This window comes from Gambusia affinis, linkage group LG15, assembly GCF_019740435.1.
Source record: "Gambusia affinis linkage group LG15, SWU_Gaff_1.0, whole genome shotgun sequence".
NCBI classification, from domain to species: Eukaryota; Metazoa; Chordata; class Actinopteri; order Cyprinodontiformes; family Poeciliidae; genus Gambusia; species Gambusia affinis.
This window is the reverse complement of record NC_057882.1, coordinates 7,013,145-7,032,888: the sequence shown is the minus strand read 5'-3', so window position 1 is coordinate 7,032,888 and position 19,744 is coordinate 7,013,145. Positions and strand designations below refer to the sequence as shown.

At 47.9% G+C, this 19,744-nt stretch overlaps 2 protein-coding genes across 6 annotated transcripts; both read right to left on the bottom strand.

The window, feature by feature from the left end:
* Window positions 1-892: 892 nt before the first annotated feature.
* LOC122844809 (A disintegrin and metalloproteinase with thrombospondin motifs 2-like) lies at window positions 893-15,064 on the bottom strand. The gene is made up of 26 exons (XM_044140578.1): window positions 14,961-15,064; window positions 14,304-14,371; window positions 12,553-12,992; window positions 11,807-11,966; window positions 10,993-11,090; window positions 10,290-10,373; window positions 10,014-10,097; window positions 9,081-9,234; window positions 8,868-8,973; window positions 8,638-8,781; window positions 8,436-8,568; window positions 7,673-7,786; window positions 7,360-7,505; window positions 7,200-7,289; window positions 7,019-7,101; window positions 5,291-5,424; window positions 4,890-5,013; window positions 4,148-4,228; window positions 3,911-4,074; window positions 3,665-3,824; window positions 3,462-3,594; window positions 3,168-3,378; window positions 2,688-2,817; window positions 2,542-2,616; window positions 1,992-2,238; window positions 893-1,749 (listed from the first exon to the last, which is right to left on the bottom strand). The coding sequence occupies exons 2-26, from the start codon at window positions 14,368-14,370 to the stop codon at window positions 1,104-1,106; spliced, it is 4,008 nt and encodes a 1,335-aa protein (XP_043996513.1). The 5' UTR covers window position 14,371; window positions 14,961-15,064; the 3' UTR covers window positions 893-1,103.
* Window positions 15,065-16,750: 1,686 nt separating this feature from the next.
* rps14 (ribosomal protein S14) lies at window positions 16,751-19,715 on the bottom strand. Of its 5 annotated transcripts, none has more exons than XM_044140572.1 (5): window positions 19,594-19,715; window positions 18,729-18,879; window positions 18,503-18,664; window positions 18,357-18,433; window positions 16,751-16,856 (listed from the first exon to the last, which is right to left on the bottom strand). In XM_044140572.1, the coding sequence occupies exons 2-5, from the start codon at window positions 18,875-18,877 to the stop codon at window positions 16,789-16,791; spliced, it is 456 nt and encodes a 151-aa protein (XP_043996507.1). In that variant the 5' UTR covers window positions 18,878-18,879; window positions 19,594-19,715; the 3' UTR covers window positions 16,751-16,788. The 5 variants fall into 5 exon arrangements, with proteins under 5 accessions (XP_043996507.1, XP_043996509.1, XP_043996511.1 ...); XM_044140574.1 differs by having other exon boundaries at window positions 18,729-18,882; window positions 19,594-19,678; XM_044140576.1 differs by having other exon boundaries at window positions 18,729-18,882; window positions 19,529-19,628.
* Window positions 19,716-19,744: the final 29 nt, after the last annotated feature.

The window sequence follows — 19,744 nt, the reverse complement described above, 5'->3', positions numbered from 1 at the left end:
AATAAAATAAGACCTGAAATATGTGCTCCTTCTTGTGTAGATCGTTTCTCCAGAGCCTTGCTAATGACCTAATTATTCTATTCCGGTGTGGTGCAGCAGCTCTAGGCACATCTAAAAGTTGCAGGGCAGTGGCCCTCCAGGACTGGAGTTTGACACCTGTGGCCAAAGCAAGTCGCCCATATATGACCCAGTCAGGACCAGAAAACCAAATCAGAACAGCCTCCTTCTGCGGGGCCAGGCTAATTCATGGGTATGGTTCTGGTCTGGAAACAGAACCAGAACATGCAGATCCTGGAGCATCAGGATCTTCTTGTTCCCTGGTCCCTGGTCCTCCTGCCCTGCCTGCTTTAGACATTCCCTGGTTTCTGTCTCAGTTGGTGGCTGATTCACTGACTGGCAACAGGTGGTTTTGGAAGCAGGGATCGATTCATGATCAGCAGCGCTTTCCAGAACCTCCAGGCTTTGCTTCCGGAGAACCTGCCTGGGAAACACTGACCATGGCAACACCAGAACATGAGACGGAACAAGAACCTGGTGATTTCGGTTAAAATCAGCACTTGCTCCAATGTCAGAGGTCAGAGCGTAAAGCTAAAAGAGATGACCAAACATCCCACAGGTTAAAGGTCATAACCCTGAACCAGTCTGGCTGCTAGGAAGGCTTGAAGGAGAAAAACTCTTCTCTAGAAACAAGATGGCTGCCAGATTGAGACAGGACTCCAACCGCCGTCCATACCAAGTTCTGATGCAGAACCGCCGGTTTTGGTTGGTTCTGGCCGGTTTTGGTGGGCCCGGAGGCCCGTAAAGGGTTCTGGTTGGCCCGTAAACCTTGGTGGACTCCAGGACACTCAGACTGACTGAGGTGATGTTGATGAGTCATGATGACATCAGCAGCTGGAAGAGACTTTGCTTTATTAAGACAGGATTAGTTGGTACAAACAGCATGAGTATAGAACCCAACAGAACCGGAGCATTCTGCGGCCCGGTTCTGGTCGTTCACGCCTGATAGAGTAACTTTGTTTTAAGGTCAGAGAAACAAAGATGGAGGAGTTTCTGTCAGTTTCTGTTTCTCATTGACTGATATTATTAAGCCCAACAGAGCCGGGTCAGTCCCTCCGCCTTGCCCTGGTCTGGTTCTGCTGGGCCAGGAGGTTCCGCCTCGCCCTGGTCCGGTCTTCCAGCCTCAGAAGGTTCTGCAGCTGCCTCTCCTTCAGAAGCTGCTGGATGCGCTGGTTCTGAGTCCGTTCGTGGAAAGGCAGCATGCGGGGAACGAAGAGGTTCTGCTGGTCTCTGGTGGTACTGTCCGCTCCAACCACCCGGTACTGGACCTCATCCACAGAGTTCTTCTCCCTGGAGGCCGGTGCTGGCACCCCTGGTGCTGTGGCGGTGTGTTCAGAGGCTCTGATTGGTGGCGCTGTCTGGTTCTGATCAACCGTAACCAGGGAGACCGGGTCGGTTCTCCTGCTCAGCAAATACACTGGAATGGTTCCTATCGGCCGTGCTGTCATAGTTCCAGCTGTGGAGCTAACTGTGGTAACCATGGTAACCGCAGTAACTGCAGCCGCTGTGGTAGCTGGAGCAACAGGAGTTTTGTCGACGTATGTCTGAAACTCGTAGTCGTAGTCCACATAGACAAAGTCGGTGCTGCTCTTGCTTGTAGGGGTTGGTGTGCTCGTGACATCACTGATGACATCACCAACCAATGAGGTAGACGAGGTCACCGACATCATCATTTCAGTCAACTCCCAGGAACTAAAAGACAAAGGTATAAATTTCACATCAAAATAGGAATGAGCTCTGAAACATTGGCTTCTCTACTCCATGTTGGTGCAAGATGTGTGGTAGCAGTAGCTTGGTATTAGAACATTCTGTCTCATTTCGACTAATTTTGAACCAGTCTGATCTGGTTAGAAATGGTGCGACCCGGTCTCAGTGCGACTCTTTACATCAGTGTGTATTGTATGTCTTAAAACTGTTTTTACTACTGTACTGACCTGCTGTTGTTTACTGGGGAGTCAGTGGGACTCTGGCTGCTGGAGTTGGTAAAGTTGCTGGAGTTGGTAAAGTTGCTGGAGTTGGTAAAGTTGCTGGAGTTAGTGAAGTTGCTGAACCCATCAGAGTTGCTGGCGTTCCTCTCGCTGCAGGACTTGCAGCACATCTGCCTGTATCCAGGGATCGAACAGTACCGACTCAGCGCCTCCATCCGGCAGAAGACGGAGCGGTCGCCACGGCAACGCTGCCCTGCAGACACAGAGAGATCAGTAAAGTTCTGGCAGATCTAAGCAGTCCAAGAAGTTCTACAGAACTTCCAGAATCCTAAAAAAATTGGGCAATGCTAATGCCAGCCTGACCCGGTGGGACAGACACCAACAATAATCGGTTCTGGTCAGAGAGATGACCCCTCCGCTACAGAGGCAACACTCCAAAGGTCCAGTTGGACATGGCTGATGGTTCTGACTGGTTTAGTTGTTTGCATAAAGAGGACAAACGAGGAGACGTCGGTCTACCGGGTCAGAACATGGAGATGGATCAGCGGGTTCTTACTGGGAGATGTCTGTGGAGCCGGGAAGCTGGGGTTGGACCTGGACAGCCAGAGAATGATGGCGTTCTTCGGATCTCCTGGGAAGGAAACACACAGTCAATGGTTGATTGGCTGTAGCAGAGAGACCTGCTGATTGGTCAAGGCCTACCATTGCAGGGCGGGGCCTGACAAGGGCGCGCTGCTATTGGCTGAAGATCGCTGCAGTTTCCAGGTGAGCCTTCAGGATTTAAACACGCAACCTGACGGTCCTGAGTCCCGTTTCCACAGGAGACCGAACACTGCAAACACATTCATGGTAGTTAGACCCTAATCAGACCGCCAGACTGAAACCAGTCACCCGGTGGACCGGAACCAGTGACACGCCAGCATTCGACCCGTCTGAGGAAACAGGCGGGTTAGCAGCCATATGAGCTGTCGGAAGGAAGGTCGAGGGTGCATGAACAATGGTTCCACAGAGAAGCGTGAAGCTTAGTGAAGGGAAGCATGTCAAAGTCATTAACATTCAAATTAAAAGCAGAATAAAGGAAGAAACTGGAAGTCTGAAGGAATTTGGTCCCGAGAACAGAAAGGAAGCTTTAGGAGTTTGAGGTGAACCGGGTCAGACACGGTCCTGTAGCCATGTCCTCACCGTGGTCCAGGGCCCGGTCCTCCAACCAGCGGGGCAGAGGAACCGGTTGCAGGTCCGCTTGGCCTCTGGCCGGTCGTCGCCACAGAGCTTGCTGTTTACTGAGCGGCGCTGCTTCCCGCTGCTGGACTCCTGCTGGCAGCTCACCCAGCGTCGCTGCCACCCTGTCTGCCCACAAGAGGCACTGCAGGCCTCCCAGTCCCCAGTCACCCACCTGGTGGAAGAGCCAAATGTTAGCCTGCTGCTGACCAGACGGATTGGTCATGTAGGGTTTCTGTGGTCATCTGCATGAGTTACTGTGGAGATCTGCAGCTCTCGGCATTGCACTTGCGGCTGATGGGTCTGGGCTTGTTGATGTTGGAGCAGTAGACCCTCTCCACCATTTTCCCATCAGCCTTCCTCCTGCAGCCAAATCGGGTGTACTGGGTCCCTGCAACAGACGCTGACCTTTAGTCCCAGGAGGGTCACTGCAGACTGGACACCTGTTGGCCTGGACGTACCTCCACCGCAGGGCTGGGAACAGTGGGACCACTTCTTCAGGGCCCACTCATAGACCACAGCTTCCTCCTGCACCAGGTTAGACTCCAGAGAGGACCGGATGTGGTCCTGAATGATGTAGCTGTAAGACACCGTCACCTTGGAGTCCAGGTGAGAACGGACCTGAGCAGCAGAGGAAGGAGGAGGTTGGCTCTTCTGGGCCTTTCAGAACCATTGGCGGTATTGTGCTGGTCCTTCTTTGGACTGACCATGAGTATGACACCGTACTTCAGCGGCCCGCCACTGTGCAGCGCCTCCTGCTCACCGGTCTTGTTGTACTGCCAAACCACTCCCTTCTCTATCACCACCCGGCTCTCAGGAATCTCATGTTCATCGTTGAGGAAGAGGTGATCCGTTTCCTGGTTCTTCACGGCTGCAACATAAAACTCTAGATCAACTTTGTTCTTGAGTCATCGGGCAACCGAAAGCGTCTTTGGTCCATCTACCCAGGGTGTGAGGGCTCCCCTTAAACTCCTGAATCACCAGATGCCTGGCTCCTTTGGGGATCTCCAGCATCTTCAAGTAACCTACAGCATGGGGCCAATCATCAGACATTCATGAACCTGTTATAACATTACGACCACAGACTCCATCAGCGCTCTGAAGGTCTGCTTTGTTTCTGAAGTCCAAGCAGTCAGAACCTAATCATACGAGGAACTTGAAGCCTCGGACTGGTTGAGCCACAACCCGCAGGCGATATCATTAGTTAGCTGCTTCTAGCTCCTGCTAGCTGCTATTAGCTGCCATTAGCTGTGATTATCTGTAGCTAACAGCGTTACACAGACTTGTGACACACATTAGCTGAGTAAGTTCAGATGTAACAATCGTTCCCAGTCACTGGTGGGTCTGAGCCTTACCAGAGGCACCAAGAACCCTGGTCCAGTTAGCGACCTCCACTTCCTGTTATTACTGCTATGCGTAGCAGCAACATCTGAGCCATGTCAGCCTGGTTGATTTACTCTAAACTAACAGATGGAAATTCACATTTTATGTTTGTTTCTTTGTTGTTTTTTTGTGACATTTCAAACATTACTTTATAATTCTCATGACAATTGGATGGAACAGCTTGGACAAGCAGAACATCAGACCCATCAGGCTGAAGACCCTGACCTCTGACCCGATCCCCAGGGTTTCTCTGATGGAGAAGCTGTGGGTGGTCATAATGTTGTGCCTGTGCCAGTGAGTCACCTAGCTTCCTGGTGCTGCGGGTGAAGTTCCCCTTAACAATCTTACAGGTGGAGTCGTCTCCACCACAGACTCCGCACTGATCCTCCCGACGGTCCGAGGCGATCTGGCCGTCGCATCCTACATGCTGTGGGGGGGGAGATATGCAACAATGCTGAGCATCGCAACACTGCTGAGTGACAAGACATCAGAAAATTGGAATTAATTCTACAATAAAATGATCAAATTGGTCAATCACAGGGAAAACAACAACTGGCTGAAAGAAAATAAAATCCTAATTATTCAGGATAAGTTTGGGTCAAGAGTTTTTATTTCCCTCTTTCCTCAGTACATTAGAAACAAGAGTCAGGAGAAAAACAGGTCAAGATGTGAGTCAGGCCTGGAAACTGAAGCACAATAAAGACCTCACACTCTCCTCGGACGCAGACGCTGTAGGCATCGTCATAGGAACACAGCGTCCCATCATGCACCATTCTGTTCATGGACACCACGGCGCCCGTCTCCTTGGATTGACAGTGCAGACGGCAGCGCTCGTCCTCTGCACACACACACACGCACACACAGGCTCAGAGAGATTTAAGGTGGAATATCTGAAGATGATCATAAAAATCCTGCAGACACTAAATTATTCTCAGATGATGAAGAGTTAAAGGGAGGAGAGGCTCAGAGTTTCCTTCCAACAACAGATTCCTGTCTGATGACTTTAACATGTGAGCGCACACACTCACACTCACCCACACTCGTACTTTCTTGCGTATAACACACATAGAGGAACAGTTTCAACACTTTCACCCACAAATAGAGGTCAGTGGGGAAAGTGAGGACATTTTTGCGGTCCTCACTTTTTTTGCAGCTCTTCTGGTTTAGGTAGCTTTAAGGTAGCTTTAAGTGGATTAAGTTTTGGTTAGGGTTAGTTAGGACTAAACTAGTATTGTGTAGTGTGCCGGTTAGGCACAAATTGCAAACAATTAGTTAGTAAAATTAATGGACGTCAATGCAAAGTCCTCAGTTTGTATAGAAGTACTTGCATGTGTGCACATGTATTTATCACCACATTAGGATAATTCAGACCTTGCTTTGTTCCAAATATATTCATTGTATGATCATAATTTTAACTCATTAAATAAATTAATGGATTTCATAGATTTTAATGTGTTAAAATTTTAACGGAATTACTTGTTTTTGTATACAGAAGTTCTGAGTCAGAACCTTTGTATTTGCACATTTCTGGTATTGACATCATTTTTATTTTATTTTTTAAATTGTTCGCAATAAAAAAGAAAGAATGAAAAACTATAAATATATTTGTTGTTGAGCTCATATTCTATTTATTCAATAATTTAGCAGCAGTTTAACACTTGAATTTTAAATGTTGCTTATTTAATTGATGTGTGATTTTAGATTTAAATGTGAGCAATTAATTACAGACCCTGAAATGAGCTCCATTAACATTTTAATCCAGTCCCTTTACTCGGTCATTGGTCCTCAAACACATAAAAATGCCAGAACAAGTCCTGAAGAGTTAGCCTAAACAAGTACAAACACACTCATCCACACAGGTCTGTCTTTGGTATTTATGAGAACCGTGAATTACAGAGTGCATTCCAGGGACATTAGACTGAAGTACCCAGATCTGGTCCGTCCCACAGCATTACACAACATCCCCACAATGAGAGGAGATTCCACTGAAAAATGAACTCAGAGGTCCTAAAACACATCTGGCCACAGCAGAGGCTGTTTATATCAGCAGCAGCCAGGAACAGCTTAGTTCCAGTTTACTGGTATCATGTTAGTATAGTGGAGTGTCTCTTACTGATATGTTAGCATAGCAGAGTGTCTGTTAGTGACAACAAGTTAGCATAGCAGAGTGTCTGTTACTGACAACATGTTAGCATAGCAGAGTGTCTGTTAATGTTAGCATAGCAGAGTGTCTGTTACTGATATGACATTAGCATAACGTTTGACATGTTGGTAGCATAGCAATATGTCTTTTACGGTCATCATGTTGGCATGGAAGTGTCTGATACTAGTATCATGCTTGCATAGCGGTGTGTCTGTTTCTAGCATCATGTTGGCATGACATTGTCTGCTACTAGCATCATGCTAACTTGTGTGTCTGAGTGTGTATTTACGGTCAGGATGCTCATATGGGTGCCAATGATGCTTCATTCCTTCATGCTCCAGGAATGGATTCCAGGCTTTACACTGATCCTCCCTGAAACACAACGACACTTCAGATGTTCTGATCCGGTCAACCAGAGGACAGAACCAGGTCCTAACCCGGTCAGCCGGAGGACAGAACCAGGTTCTGACCTGAAGTCGGTGAGGGGGGGGCAGTCCTCCTGGCTGCACAGCTGGAACTCGTAGCTGTTCCCGTAGCAGGTGCGCCCTCCATTAGCTGGACTGAGAACAGCGACAGGTAAGTGTGTCTGATTGGAGCAGCTGGTGCGTGAGATCATTGCCGGTCACTCACGGGGGGTTATCACACTGTCTGGTCCGAAACCGGACCCCACCCCCACAGGTCCGGGAGCAGCTGCCGAACGGACTCCAGCGCCCCCAGTTTCCGTGTTGCTTCAGGAGGTTTGGGGTTAGCTTGATGCAGAAGCCTTTGAAGCAGTGCTGCAAAACAGACAGTTGCCTTGGTGACTCATCTGGCTGTATGAATAAAGACTGGAAATATGTCTTGCAGTGATACCAACCGGTACCGGGGAGGTACCAGATTGTTTCTCTGCTGCCAGCAGAACGTGGCTGTTAAATAAACGCTGAGGATGAATTCGTGAACTCACCTTGCCTGGTCCGCACTTGGTCCCATCCAGTGGCGGGCCTTTCTTGGTCTTACAGAAAAACGGGTTGTTGTAGTCGCTGCACCACAGCTGCTTGCAGGGGTCGGGGGTCGTGTACTGAAGACACAGATCACTCAGAGATCAGGATCTGTGGCTTATATGATCTTGTTGATCAGAAATTAATCAGAAATCTCTCCAGATGTGAAATGAAAATAACCCTGAGCTCCATGAAGAAAAAACCTAGAACTGACAGGACACCAGCAGGACTTTAATGAGCTTCCTGAAATTTCCAGTCCAGCTGCTGATCGGGTCCAGATGCAGTGTTTAAGAACTGATAACAGGAAGCATTCCTGGCAGATCGGGTCCAGCAGCTCCAAGCCCGATGAGCTGGACGTTTCTACTGATGACTTTGGTTCTTGTGGTTTTCTCCTCTGAATCGGATCAGGACCATTTCAGCCAGCATGTCTGCCAGCTCTTCGCCTCAGACTGAGACAGAGAACTAGTCCGGACCTCAGACAGGTCTGACAGAGTACTAGTCTGGGAATGACAGGCTAAAGGGACGATACCACCAGATCATAGGAGGTTCATTTTCTATTCAGGTTAATATTAATGAATAAGTGAATCATTCTGCTCAGAGGTTTCAGCTGGAACTGACTCGGAGGCAGCTGTAAAGGGTCGCTGCTCAGGTTTGGTGAGAACCTTGTTTTTGGCTGGACTCTGGGCCAGGTTGGACTCTGAATCAGTAAGAACCTTGACTCTGACTTACGGCGGTACACATGCTGAATCCCGGGCCAAAATCGAAGCGGCACTGCTGATCCATGGTGTACTGGAAGCCCGGTAGCTGCGGCTGGGCGGGCCACTCGTGGCTGAAGGGGTCGTCACGGAGACAGTCATAGGCGCTGTGGGCAGAGGGAGCAGCTATCAGTGGAAACCCTCCTGGCGCTGCAGGCACTGCGGCTGCTACTCACTGCAGGTAGCGGTGCAGCTCCCTCCAGCTGCAGCTGGACCAGTGATAGCGGTAGAAGGTGGCCTGGACCCGGGGAGACATGATGCTGCCCAGAGGGACGTCGTCCATGCAGTCGTTCATCTCCCCATCGTGCTCCATGCCCAGTCTGCACACACACACACACCTTAGCTTAGTTATTTATCACTAAACAGGTAATATTATCCTTAGTATCACCATTCCTGTGTGACTCACACGTGGCCCGTCTCATGCGCAGCAACAAAAGCCGAGGAGAATCCGTCTTCCAGAACCAGGACACAGCTTCGGTGCAGCTGGCACATCCCGGTGACAGGAGCATAACCTGCAGCACAGGAAGGGGATTATTATTATTATGTTAGTAGTAGTAATAGTAGTAGTAATATGGATAGCTGTAGTACTATAGTACCAGAGGTAGTAAAGTAGCTGTACCCTGCATGCCAGTGGGACCGAACTCCTGGCGGGTCAGGTAGATGGTGTGGTCATGCTGCGCCTCCTGGTTCTGCTCCACCTGCTGCAGGTACGACCATCCGCAGACATTCTCCAGGCTCTTCTGAGGATTCCCCACCGCAATCAGCTCCTGGGACTGAGGGGCCAAACAAGTCCAGCTTTTACTGGTTTTCTACTTTAAACAGGAGTTATTCTAGTTCATTGTGGTCAGAGGTGAGTGGTTTAATGAGCAATGGGCCAGATAAGAATCTCTACAACTGTGACCCGGCTGGTGTTACATAGAGATTCTAATGTCGGGTTTTAACCGGAACAAGACTGAGCTACAGATTATCAACTTCCTGTTATCAGGACTGTTAGCTGTGACGTGAGCAGACTGACTTCCTGTTAGCAGACTGACTTCCTGTTAGCTGTGGCGTGAGCAGACTGAGTTCCTGTTAGCTGTGGCATGAGCAGAGTGACTTCCTGTTAGCAGACTGACTTCCTGTTAGCTGTGGCGTGAGCAGACTGACTTCCTGTTAGCTGTGGCGTGAGCAGACTGAGTTCCTGTTAGCATGTGGCCTGAGCAGACTGACTTCCTGTTAGCATGTGATCTGAGCAGACTGACTTCCTGTTAGGAGACTGACTTCCTGTTAGCATGTGGCCTGAGCAGACTGACTTCCTGTTAGCAGACTGACTTCCTGTTAGCTGTGGCATGAGCAGAGTGACTTTCTGTTAGCATGTGGCCTGAGCAGACTGACTTCCTGTTAGCAGACTGACTTCCTGTTAGCATGTGATCTGAGCAGACTGACTTCCTGTTAGCAGACTGACTTCCTGTTAGCTGTGGCATGAGCAGAGTGACTTCCTGTTAGCATGTGGCCTGAGCAGACTGACTTCCTGTTAGAAGAGTGACTATCTGTGGTACGTTGCAGCCCGTACCTTGGTTCCACTCAGCATGATGATCCTTGCTACCACCACATTGATGTTGGCCCCCAGAGAGGGATCCTGGTAGATCTCATTGACCTGGAGGAGACGAGCAGAATCTGCATGAGGACCTTCTGAATGAAACCAAGAGCAGGAAACGTCAGCAGGTCCGGACAGAGCAGGAGAACATCAAACAGAAGGAACTAGAACCCAGAGCAGTCCTTCTGGGTTCTGGTAGGCTGTGCAGGGCCTACATGGCTGCATGCAAAACGCACGACTGCTTCCACTTACAATGTTCATCAGGGTGAGGAGATACTTCAGGATGTTTTCGCGGCCATGGAAGAGAACCAGGGAGTAATCCACAGCCAGCAGCACCTGGAGGATGCAGAGGCAGGTGAGCACCAATGAGAGAGCAGGAAACTAAATGCCTCACAAAGAAAACACCGTAAACATCAAACACAAAATTAATCAATATAGAAACGCAGAAAACATGAGGAAACCTCGAGTCATAAAAAAATATGAGATGGAGAAGATAACCTTTGACCTTTGAAGGTTAGCAGCAGTGAGCGGTTTTGGTTCTGACCAATTGTTTCTCAGGCGGTTTATTCTGATCAATAGAAACAAACTTGGCTCTGAGGTCCAGAAGCACCTGGACAGACCGTTCTGATGCCTCACTGTGAAGACCTTCAGAACCTCATGGTTCTGTTTGCGGTCCAGAACCAGACGGAGGAGGGTCTATCTATGAAATCGTCCAGTCTGGCTTTGCTAGCCGCGGTTCAAGTCTTTGCTGGCTGTTGGACTTCAGGTGTGACACCAGGAAAGATTAAATAATCTGGTGTTTTTTCTGGTGCTCAGGTGACTCATCCTAATTTCTGATTGGCTGAGAAGCAGACAGACTCCTGGGAATTCATCTGCTCAACTGATCGAAAGCGCCAATACTTTGTTCTGACATAAATCTGGAGTTCAGAGAGCAAAGGTCAGAAAGGTCACATACCTCAATGTGAAACATTTCAGCCATGGTGTTGCGGCGCCGGCGACTTGACCCGTTTGGACCCAGGATTGGGTTCGGGTTCAGCAGTCCTAGCAGCGGCCCTGCAAGCACAATTTATCCGGTCTGAAGGTCAGGACGTCAGCTCAGCTGATTCAATGGATCTTTCCAGGATGGACCAGAACCACAGAGACCTCCGTGAACCTCATCAGAATCCCAGTGGCGGGTCCAGTTCCTACATGGAACCCGTCAGTCCTGTAACGAGTCCCAACCCGGCCAACCAAACAGCAGCGGATCTCAGTCAGAGTTCAGCTCTTTGCCACAGGCTTTAACTACAACACACACTTGAAATAAAAACCAGATGAAGCCAAGGAGCCAAAGGCTGACCATAAATGGTTGCTATGGAAACAAGGCAGAGAAAATCTTTCTTTACCTCATAAACTGTCTGAAGAACAGTTATGAGGCTGCACCAGTACTGACCAGTACAGACCACTGTAAACCACTACAGTCCACTACGGGTTCACTTTCTCTGGGTTCTGTGTATTTTTGATATGTGTTGAAATACGTTTCACAGCATTTTCTGTTTAAGTGTTTTGCTTGCAATGTGTCTCCGAGCCCAAAGCCAAGTTTCCTGGATCTTATCCACCGTTTTATTTTCCTTCTTTCAGCTGGAATGAAGGAGGTGGAGGCGCTGCAGCTCGGCTCGGTTTGTTAGCATGCTAAAACGCAGTGCAGAATGCAACAATCTGACCTCCTGACCTCCTGATGGTTGCTGTTATCTGAACCAGACCTGGCAGAACAGAACCAGTGTTTGACTCACCTCGCTGGAAGTCCTCTGAGGTCTGATTAGCAGCTGATGCATTCCTGATGATGGCTGAAGAGCGATAAACAACGTGCCTTCGTTCACCTTCGCCCTCCTCCTCATCATCTTTCAGCGGTTCGATAAAGAACTCATCTCCTCCGGTCCGGATCATTCCTGCCTGGAGATACGAGAACCTGCTGTAACCCGGTTCTGGATCAGCTTACCTGCCTGGGCAGCAACCAGCATTAAACTAGAACCAACTGGATTGGCCCAGTGGATGAGGCTGGTACAGTTTACCAGCTTCATCCACACAAAAGTTCTGGAGTCTGACTCGGCATCAGTGCAGAGATAAAACATCATCATGATGAAGACCAAAGTTATCAAAGCCAGTCTGGAGGAAAGCTGAGAGTCCTGTTTAAAACACATCTCCCTCCTCAGATCCAGAGACTCCTCAACAGATCACTGAGAAACGGATCTTCAAGGACCTGAAACACTGATTCCTACCAGAACCTAAACTCCAACCAGAACCTAAACCAGGTCCAGATGTCTAGAAGTCTCCAGATTGTCTCTACCAGTCTCCTTTGCTGCACCAACCCTCTTCTCGTCCTCTGTTAGCACCTGATCCTTGCCTCTATTCTTTGTCCCTGTCAGCTCTTCTCAACATCCTGTCCAATATAGCCGCTGTTCCCCCAAAGCATTTCACCTCATCTTTCAGGCATTTGGTCCTGAACGTTTCGACCAGATCAGCTCTGGAAACCACCTACCAGTCCGTCACAGTTGCTGAGGGCCACAGACGTGTCATCCAGGTCTGACACTGTTCCTGTGTAGAAGCAGTCGTCCTCTCTGATTGGCTCAGAGTGCAGGTATCCTGACTCCTCCCACTCCAAAGTGGCAGTGGGAGTGATGAGGCGGGAATTTGGACGCAGTCGCAGGTGAAGGTGCCGACCAAACACAGTCACGTTGTAGAAGAGCTCCGCCTCTTCCTTGGGACTCCTCCCCCTCCATGAATGGCTGAACGATGATCTCCAAGTGGGCGGGGCTTGTTGTGCCTGGGAGTTGTTGGGCGTATCCTTAGTTGAGGGGGCGTGTCTCTTGCTTCGGTATGGCTGGTGGGCAGAGATTGATGCTGAAAGGAGCCGTCCCTCTGAGTCGGTTCTGATTGGACGAATTATGCTGAACTCTGACAGAACCTGATGGAGAGAACCTGGGAGATAGGAAGAAGATATTTAAGATCGGGTGGTCATCAGATCGTCAGCAGATCAGAACAATTATTGACCCGGTTAATGTGAAATGGACGCAACTGCATCTTCAGCAGAACCTTCATTGAAAACCTAGAAGTCAATCATCCCTTACAGCCAGCGAGTTCATCATGTGTGACAGGTGACTGGAGCTAAAGTAAGAGGAGCTACTGTCTTCACCCACCGGTACCAACCAGTACCAACCAGTACCAGGACTACGGTCAGACCCAAACAACAGACACTTTGGTCTTCATTACTGGGGACCTGGACCGGGTCCATTTGTGTCAGACCAAACCGGTCTCTCTCTGTCCATCTTGTAGCATCAACAGCAGAGCCATCCAGAACCAGACCGTTGGTTCTGATGTTCTGGTGTCAGGAGAACTCCTCTAGAGCTTTAGCTTGGAAGTTGCTGGTTCTGCTTCTTGGGTTCTTCCTGTCCGTTGGTACTGCCTGGTCCGACTGGTGTCCACTGATGGCTCCAAGACTTTAGCTGAAGGAAGATGCTTCACTTTGAGGCATATTTCATAGACTTCCTGTCCAGTTTTGAAACCAGACCAGAAATCATCTGACCCGAGCGCAGGCAACTGCTTCAGGTGCAACAACGTCCTGGTTCTGGTTCCGGTTCCTAGAAGTCAGATGGTTCTGATTAAACTCCATCCAGAACCAACCCGTTTGTTTGGAGATGAAATGCAGGTTCTCCTCTTTCCTCCGAGACGATTTTAATCTTTAATTTGGCTCCTTTTGAGTTTACTGTGAATTTAAATCTTTCTTCTCCTGTTTGTCTTTGTCCAGTCGGGTACAGACGGGTACAGTTTCTCTTCCTGGTTTCTGTCTCCAGGTTGATTTGACGTTCTGGTTTGGATCAGTTCTGCCTCGTCCTGGTGTTTTTCTGAGGGTTGGACCTTGGTTCTGTTGGAGAAATGGTTCTGGTTCTGGAGGAACACCAGGATCCCTCTGACTCCTGCAGGTCCCTGCTCTAAGTGCGCTCAGTAGACGTTTTCCCTCCCTGGAACCCCAGACGGATGGATACATGTCTTCACAGTAGCTGATATGATTTACACACACTCTCATACACACACACTTTCTCTCTCTCTCTCTCCCTCCCTCTCTCTCTCACACACACACGCAGGAGGATGTGATGAAACCTGAGCTGCTTCACATTCTCTGAGCGCATGAAATATAATCTCTGAGCCTTATGGAGGGAGCAAGCAGGGGTCAGAGGTCATGGCTGGAGGACATGTCCACATCAGAAGAAGAAGAGAGGAACCTGAGCTCACCTGAGAGGCAGCAGCTGACGTGCAGCAGGAAGATGAGCACCAGCAGTCCAGAACCAGGCCGGTCCATGCTGGAGGAACAGACGGGAGACGGACCGATCCAGACTGACTGAGCGCTGGAGCTCCGGCTCCTTCACTCTGTCATTATCTCCTCCCTCCGCAGCCACCGTGTGTGTGTGTATGTGTGTGAAATAATTTGATGTTGTGACTCTGGACCAGCCAGAATTGCTGCAGCTGCTCGGTGTGACTGCGCCCCCTGCTGGACAGCAGCTGCAGTCACACTGGAAAACTGCTGCATTCAAGTTGTGCTAAAAGCAGTTAGCCTATCAGAGAAGCTGCACTAGCCTAAAATAGCATATCAATATCTGAATGCTAACATGTAGCAGCTACTGCTAATGTTAGCATCCACAGTGTACGAATAATTAAAGAAACTCTGGAAAGATGAACGGATAGAAAAACTCTACAAAAACCTTAAGAAGCATAAATCTCTCTGAAGCTCAGTTATTCAACAATTTGAAAAGCCTGAATTGAAAATGTTGCTCAATTTGTTGATACTTTATATATAGTTTTTGGTTGAAATGTGGTTAAGTAATTACTGTTGGACCGAACCAGAACCTGAAATCATCAGAACCAGGTCCAAAGCTGCTCTGATCTACCGACCTGAGACATCAGAGAAAGTCCTCCACCGGCTCCACAGAGCAGGAAAATCTTTCTATACTAACGTCCCAGCATCATAGTGTTGCCATGGAGATGACGGAGGGCCATTTCCATGGCAACGTTCCATGATGGTTCAGACAGGAGTCTCCCTCCATGTTGAATCTAATCAGCTGCTCTGTTGTTCACACGTGGAAAAATCTAAATAGCGTTTTGTTATGAGGAAGTTCTGGATCTGTTCGGATCCGCTTAGTTCTGATAAAAATGAGGCAGCAGCTGGACAGAAGATATAGAAATGAGAACGGTCCATTCTCATTTCCTCATTTCATTAGGAAATGAGAATGAAATGAGGAAATGAGAAATTTTCCCAAATTTAGGAAATTTAGTAAAATTTCCCAAATTTAGGAAATTTTGTAACATTTCCCAAATTTAGGAAATTTTGTAAAATTTCCCAAATTTAGGAAATTTTGTAAAATTTCCCAAATTTAGTAAAATTTCCCAATTTTTGGAAATTTTCCAAATTTAGGAAATTCTGTAAAATTTCCCAAAAGTCCCAAATTTAGGAAATGTTTTAAGATTTCCCAAATTTTGTAAAATTTCCTAAATTTTTCCAAATGTTGTAAAATTTCCTAAATTTTCCGATTTAGGAAAATCATTTCCCGCCCACTCTCGTTTGCTTTTCCTGACATGTTTACAGACATTTCCCTGCACAAGACATGGAGAGCCTCCAAGGCATCAGATCCAGGTATTCAAAGGTATCAGTCAGGGGAAGGCTACAAAAGAATTTCCAAAGATCCTCATGGAACAGTGGAGAATAAATATGGCCCAACAGCAACATTAACCAGAACAGGATGTCTAAATAGGAAGGCCGACAGTAGCACTGGAGGAGCTGCAGGAGTTTCTGTAACTACTGTCTGTGCACTACATGAGACGATCGTCTTCTTCAGGTGTCTGGGCTTCAGGCCAGCCAGAGGGAAGCCTGAGCTGATAGGAAAACATCCAAGGCCGGCTTCATTAACAAAAACATATTATGGTCCGATGAAGAGAAAACGTACAGTGGAGCCTGGTAGTGGCAGAATCATGATCTGGGGCTGTTTGTCTGAATGGAGGGAATTCTAAACGGCTGCATATACCAGTCAGTGTTGGAGTAAAATCTTCAGCCTTCAGAGGAACTTCTTGTTTTAATGACCCCAAACACAGACAATCAACTAAAGAACGGCTTTGGAATGGCCCAGTCAAAGTCCAGACCTGGATCCCATGGAACACGTGAAGAGGGCTCAGTACAGGCAGGGCAACTTGCCTGTTTGCTTTTTAAAGAACAGGCTCCTCGCATATACACAGGCTGGAAGAAACCCAGAGGTCCCCCAACAAGCCGTTAGCTTGAAGAAGCTTATGCAGCCAGGTTATTTTATTGCCCTCTGCAGGCTTCAGTTTGTTTTTCTGCTACATTGTGTAGGTCAAAAGGTCACATTAGAGTTGTGAAATTGTCTTTTTCACAAAACCTGACATGAACAGGGTGGGTAACCCTCAGACTGATATAGTATTTTTAGAAATGAACTTCAGGGATCAGAAACAGATTGATGGAGCTAACGTTTATGCTAATCAGAGCAGAATCACTCAGCATTTACTCATCCTTTCAGATTAATGAAGTGGTTATTTGAAAGGCAACATAAACCTTTATGTACCCCATGTTGAAGTCTGGCTGGCTGCGCCCCCTGCTGGTCAGAGCCAGTCTGGGCTCAGGGGGTTTCAGCTTCAGAGCCCATCAGAACATTTTCACATCAACCAGACTCGAGTTAACCACAAGCTTTTATTGTGAAATTCCAGCAGCTGTTTACAGACGACGACCACGGCGACCGCCCTTCCTCCTGGTAGAGTCTGACGGGATCGGAGTGACGTCCTCTGGACACGAAAAGAAGAACAAAAACAACATGGCGATCAGTTAAAGGGAAGGAGCACCAGAACCGTGCCGGAGGTTCTGATGAGACACTTTGAACAGAACAGATCATCAGAACCACAGAGCGGAATGTCATGACAGCAGAACCAGGCTGTAGTCCTTGGTAACCAGTGATGGTAACCATGGCAACAGGTGGAGCCACAGACAGGTTCTGTTACAGGCCCAAAGAGAGACGGGATTTCCTCAGTTAACATTTAATCAGTTATTGATTTCCATACAGTCACTGAACAAACAGCAGAGAAAACAGTTTAAACATCAGATTATTAAATGATGAATTTATCCCAGGGTAATGCTCCTCCCAGCAACAGGTGGGGGAGGGGCTCTGCAGCAGACTGGTTTCTGCCTGCAGAGCAGACAAACATCCAGGAATCACAGAGTTATGACAAGTCTGAGTTGTTTAGATGATTTTAATGCGTTTCCCTGATCTCTAGCCGAGAAACATTTATTCTACCTTCAGGAAAACGATGCAAATATTTTCCACCTCGAAGGGTTTCAAGTGACCAAGTGGTATTTCCTCATTTATTTTATAGTTTCCTCTGAAGGTTAGTCAGATGTTCATGACAAACACTGAATGGGAAGGAAAAAATAAAGCTATATTGTTTACAACAGCGGCCACTGATCTGAAATGAGACCTTTTTATTTTATCATGCTAACTGTTTATTTGTAAGTGATCAATATGTCTAACATATTTCTGGTTAAGATTTGTTTCTGACCATCCTGTTAACACCTACAGCTCCTTTAAATCAGATCAACAGAAAAACGATCAGCAGAAACTTTAACAGCTTAACATTCAGATCATCAGATCTTCTTCCTGTTTCCTCTAATAAACATAAAACCTGGAGCGTTCCTCTGTCTCTACCCCCGATGTCAGCATCTGTTAATTTTCTGCATTAGAAATGTGTATTGTTCTGCTGGCGCCTTCATTACCCAAAATCCCTCACTAGTCACAATCAATCAGTAGATTTCACTTGAGTGTAAGTCAACATTAAACTTTAGATAGAAACTAATGTTTTAAGACAGAAACTTCTCCAAGTGTCCAGAAGGGACAGTAGAGTCCCAATGGGTACCACAATAACGCCAACACAACATACTGACTTCATGATTACAGTTAAACATGGTTACCATGGAAACAAATGAATCTGCAAATTCAGATAGATTTCACAAGCATCCATAATAACCACTATGTGACTAAGGACAACGAGCAAATCAGAGCTCAGCTTCAACCTGAAAAGACTAGACCAGAACCGGGCCAGAACCCACCTGGTGGGACACTAAACACAATGTGTGTGTGAACCAGGTCTTTGTATCCTGGTGGGAAACTCTCTGTCTACAGTGTGGGCGGTAGGGACCTCTGCTTTAGGGTTAGAGGTCAGGGCTAAGGTGGGTAGGCTGTAGAAATGAATGAAAGTCAATGGAAAACACGATTGTGTGTGAGTAAGTAGTACCGATGCGGCCGATCTTCATGCCGGACCGGGCCAGAGCTCTGAGTGCAGACTGGGCTCCAGGTCCAGGAGTCTTTGTCCTGCAACAGAGACACAGCTCAGCATGCTGACCTCTGGGCAATGAACCTTGACCTCCAGCTGAGACTTACCTGTTCCCTCCAGTGGCCCTCAGCTTGATGTGCAGCGCCGTGATGCCCAGCTCCTTGCAGCGCTGCGCCACGTCCTGAGCCGCCAACATGGCGGCGTACGGCGACGATTCGTCTCTGTCCGCTTTCACCTTCATGCCGCCGGTCACGCGGCAGATCGTCTCCCTGGAAACAAGCGGCCGTCAGAACCAGACCGGAGAGTCGGAGGTCGGGACAGGGGTGCACTTACTTCCCGGAGAGGTCGGTGACGTGGACGAAGGTGTCGTTGAAGGAGGCGAAGATGTGGCAGACGCCGAACACGTTCTCTCCCTCGGCCACCTGCGGGCCCAGGCTGATCACCTGCTCCTCCTTCTTCTCCTTGCCTTTACGGGGAGCCATGTCTGCTGGAGGAACCACAGCATCAGGACCAGAACATTACAGCCTCACTGTGTCTGTTCAGAACCAGAACATCATAGAGATATTGGATCCTCTCATAACCAGTCCCTTACTGGTTTGTGTTCAGAATCAAGCAGAGCAGTAGGTTCAGAATCAGACCAAGAGATGTCCAGAAATGATGGCTAGACCTGCAGCTTAATGCTCCGGATGCTAACCAAAACCGATACCAGAACCAGTTAAAGCTGCTGCCCCAGTCCTTTTAACGGACGGACACCAGAATTTTCTTCTGAAGTTCATATATGCCATTACATATTGCAGTAATTTCTAGATTTACATCGAGTCACAACCTGGATAATGTTAGCATGTTAGCTTTCCCTCAGACACCGCTGAAATAAACCTCACAGTTATCATCTGGTGAAGAATTTCAACACTATGAAAAGCCCACCCCATCGTTCCGAACCCTAAATAATCTCTAAAATAATAACTTTCACAATAAATCACCGCTATTTTCTTTTTGCTGGACGCACCGTGAGAAACGTAACATGGCGGCACGGCACAGCGGAAAACGGGAAATAAAGGTAGCTCAAATATTTCGCAGTGACATAATTCAGACACCAACAGAACCTTAATGCATCAATCTGTCACAAAACACACCTCGGTTGGAAGGATGGTCACCTGGAAGGAAGATTAAAGCGGATTTATTCCTCAGCAGGACTCACCTTACAGCGTCTCTTCACTGAGCACAATCAGAAAGGAAGGAACCTCCGCCACCGGAAGTAGAAATAACGAGACTCTCAATCTGCTGCTGCTGCCCCCTGCTGGATACCTCTTCTCTCGCTGTTAATCAGATTGAATGCTTCAATCTCAACG

Bases quoted from the DNA above. Each gene is read 5' to 3' on its own strand.
- rps14 (XM_044140572.1), bottom strand. From the start codon at position 18,877: ATGGCTCCCCGTAAAGGCAAGGAGAAGAAGGAGGAGCAGGTGATCAGC. The intron at 18,665-18,728 runs GTAAGTGCACCC...GCTTGTTTCCAG, and splicing joins GTCACCGACCTCTCCGGGAA to GGAGACGATCTGCCGCGTGA. The intron at 18,434-18,502 runs GTAAGTCTCAGC...TCTCTGTTGCAG, and splicing joins AGGGCCACTGGAGGGAACAG to GACAAAGACTCCTGGACCTG.
- LOC122844809 (XM_044140578.1), bottom strand. From the start codon at position 14,370: ATGGACCGGCCTGGTTCTGGACTGCTGGTGCTCATCTTCCTGCTGCAC. The intron at 8,569-8,637 runs GTGAGTAGCAGC...CTCTGCCCACAG, and splicing joins GAGCTGCACCGCTACCTGCA to CGCCTATGACTGTCTCCGTG. The intron at 1,750-1,991 runs GTCAGTACAGTA...TTTGTCTTTTAG, and splicing joins TCCCCAGTAAACAACAGCAG to TTCCTGGGAGTTGACTGAAA.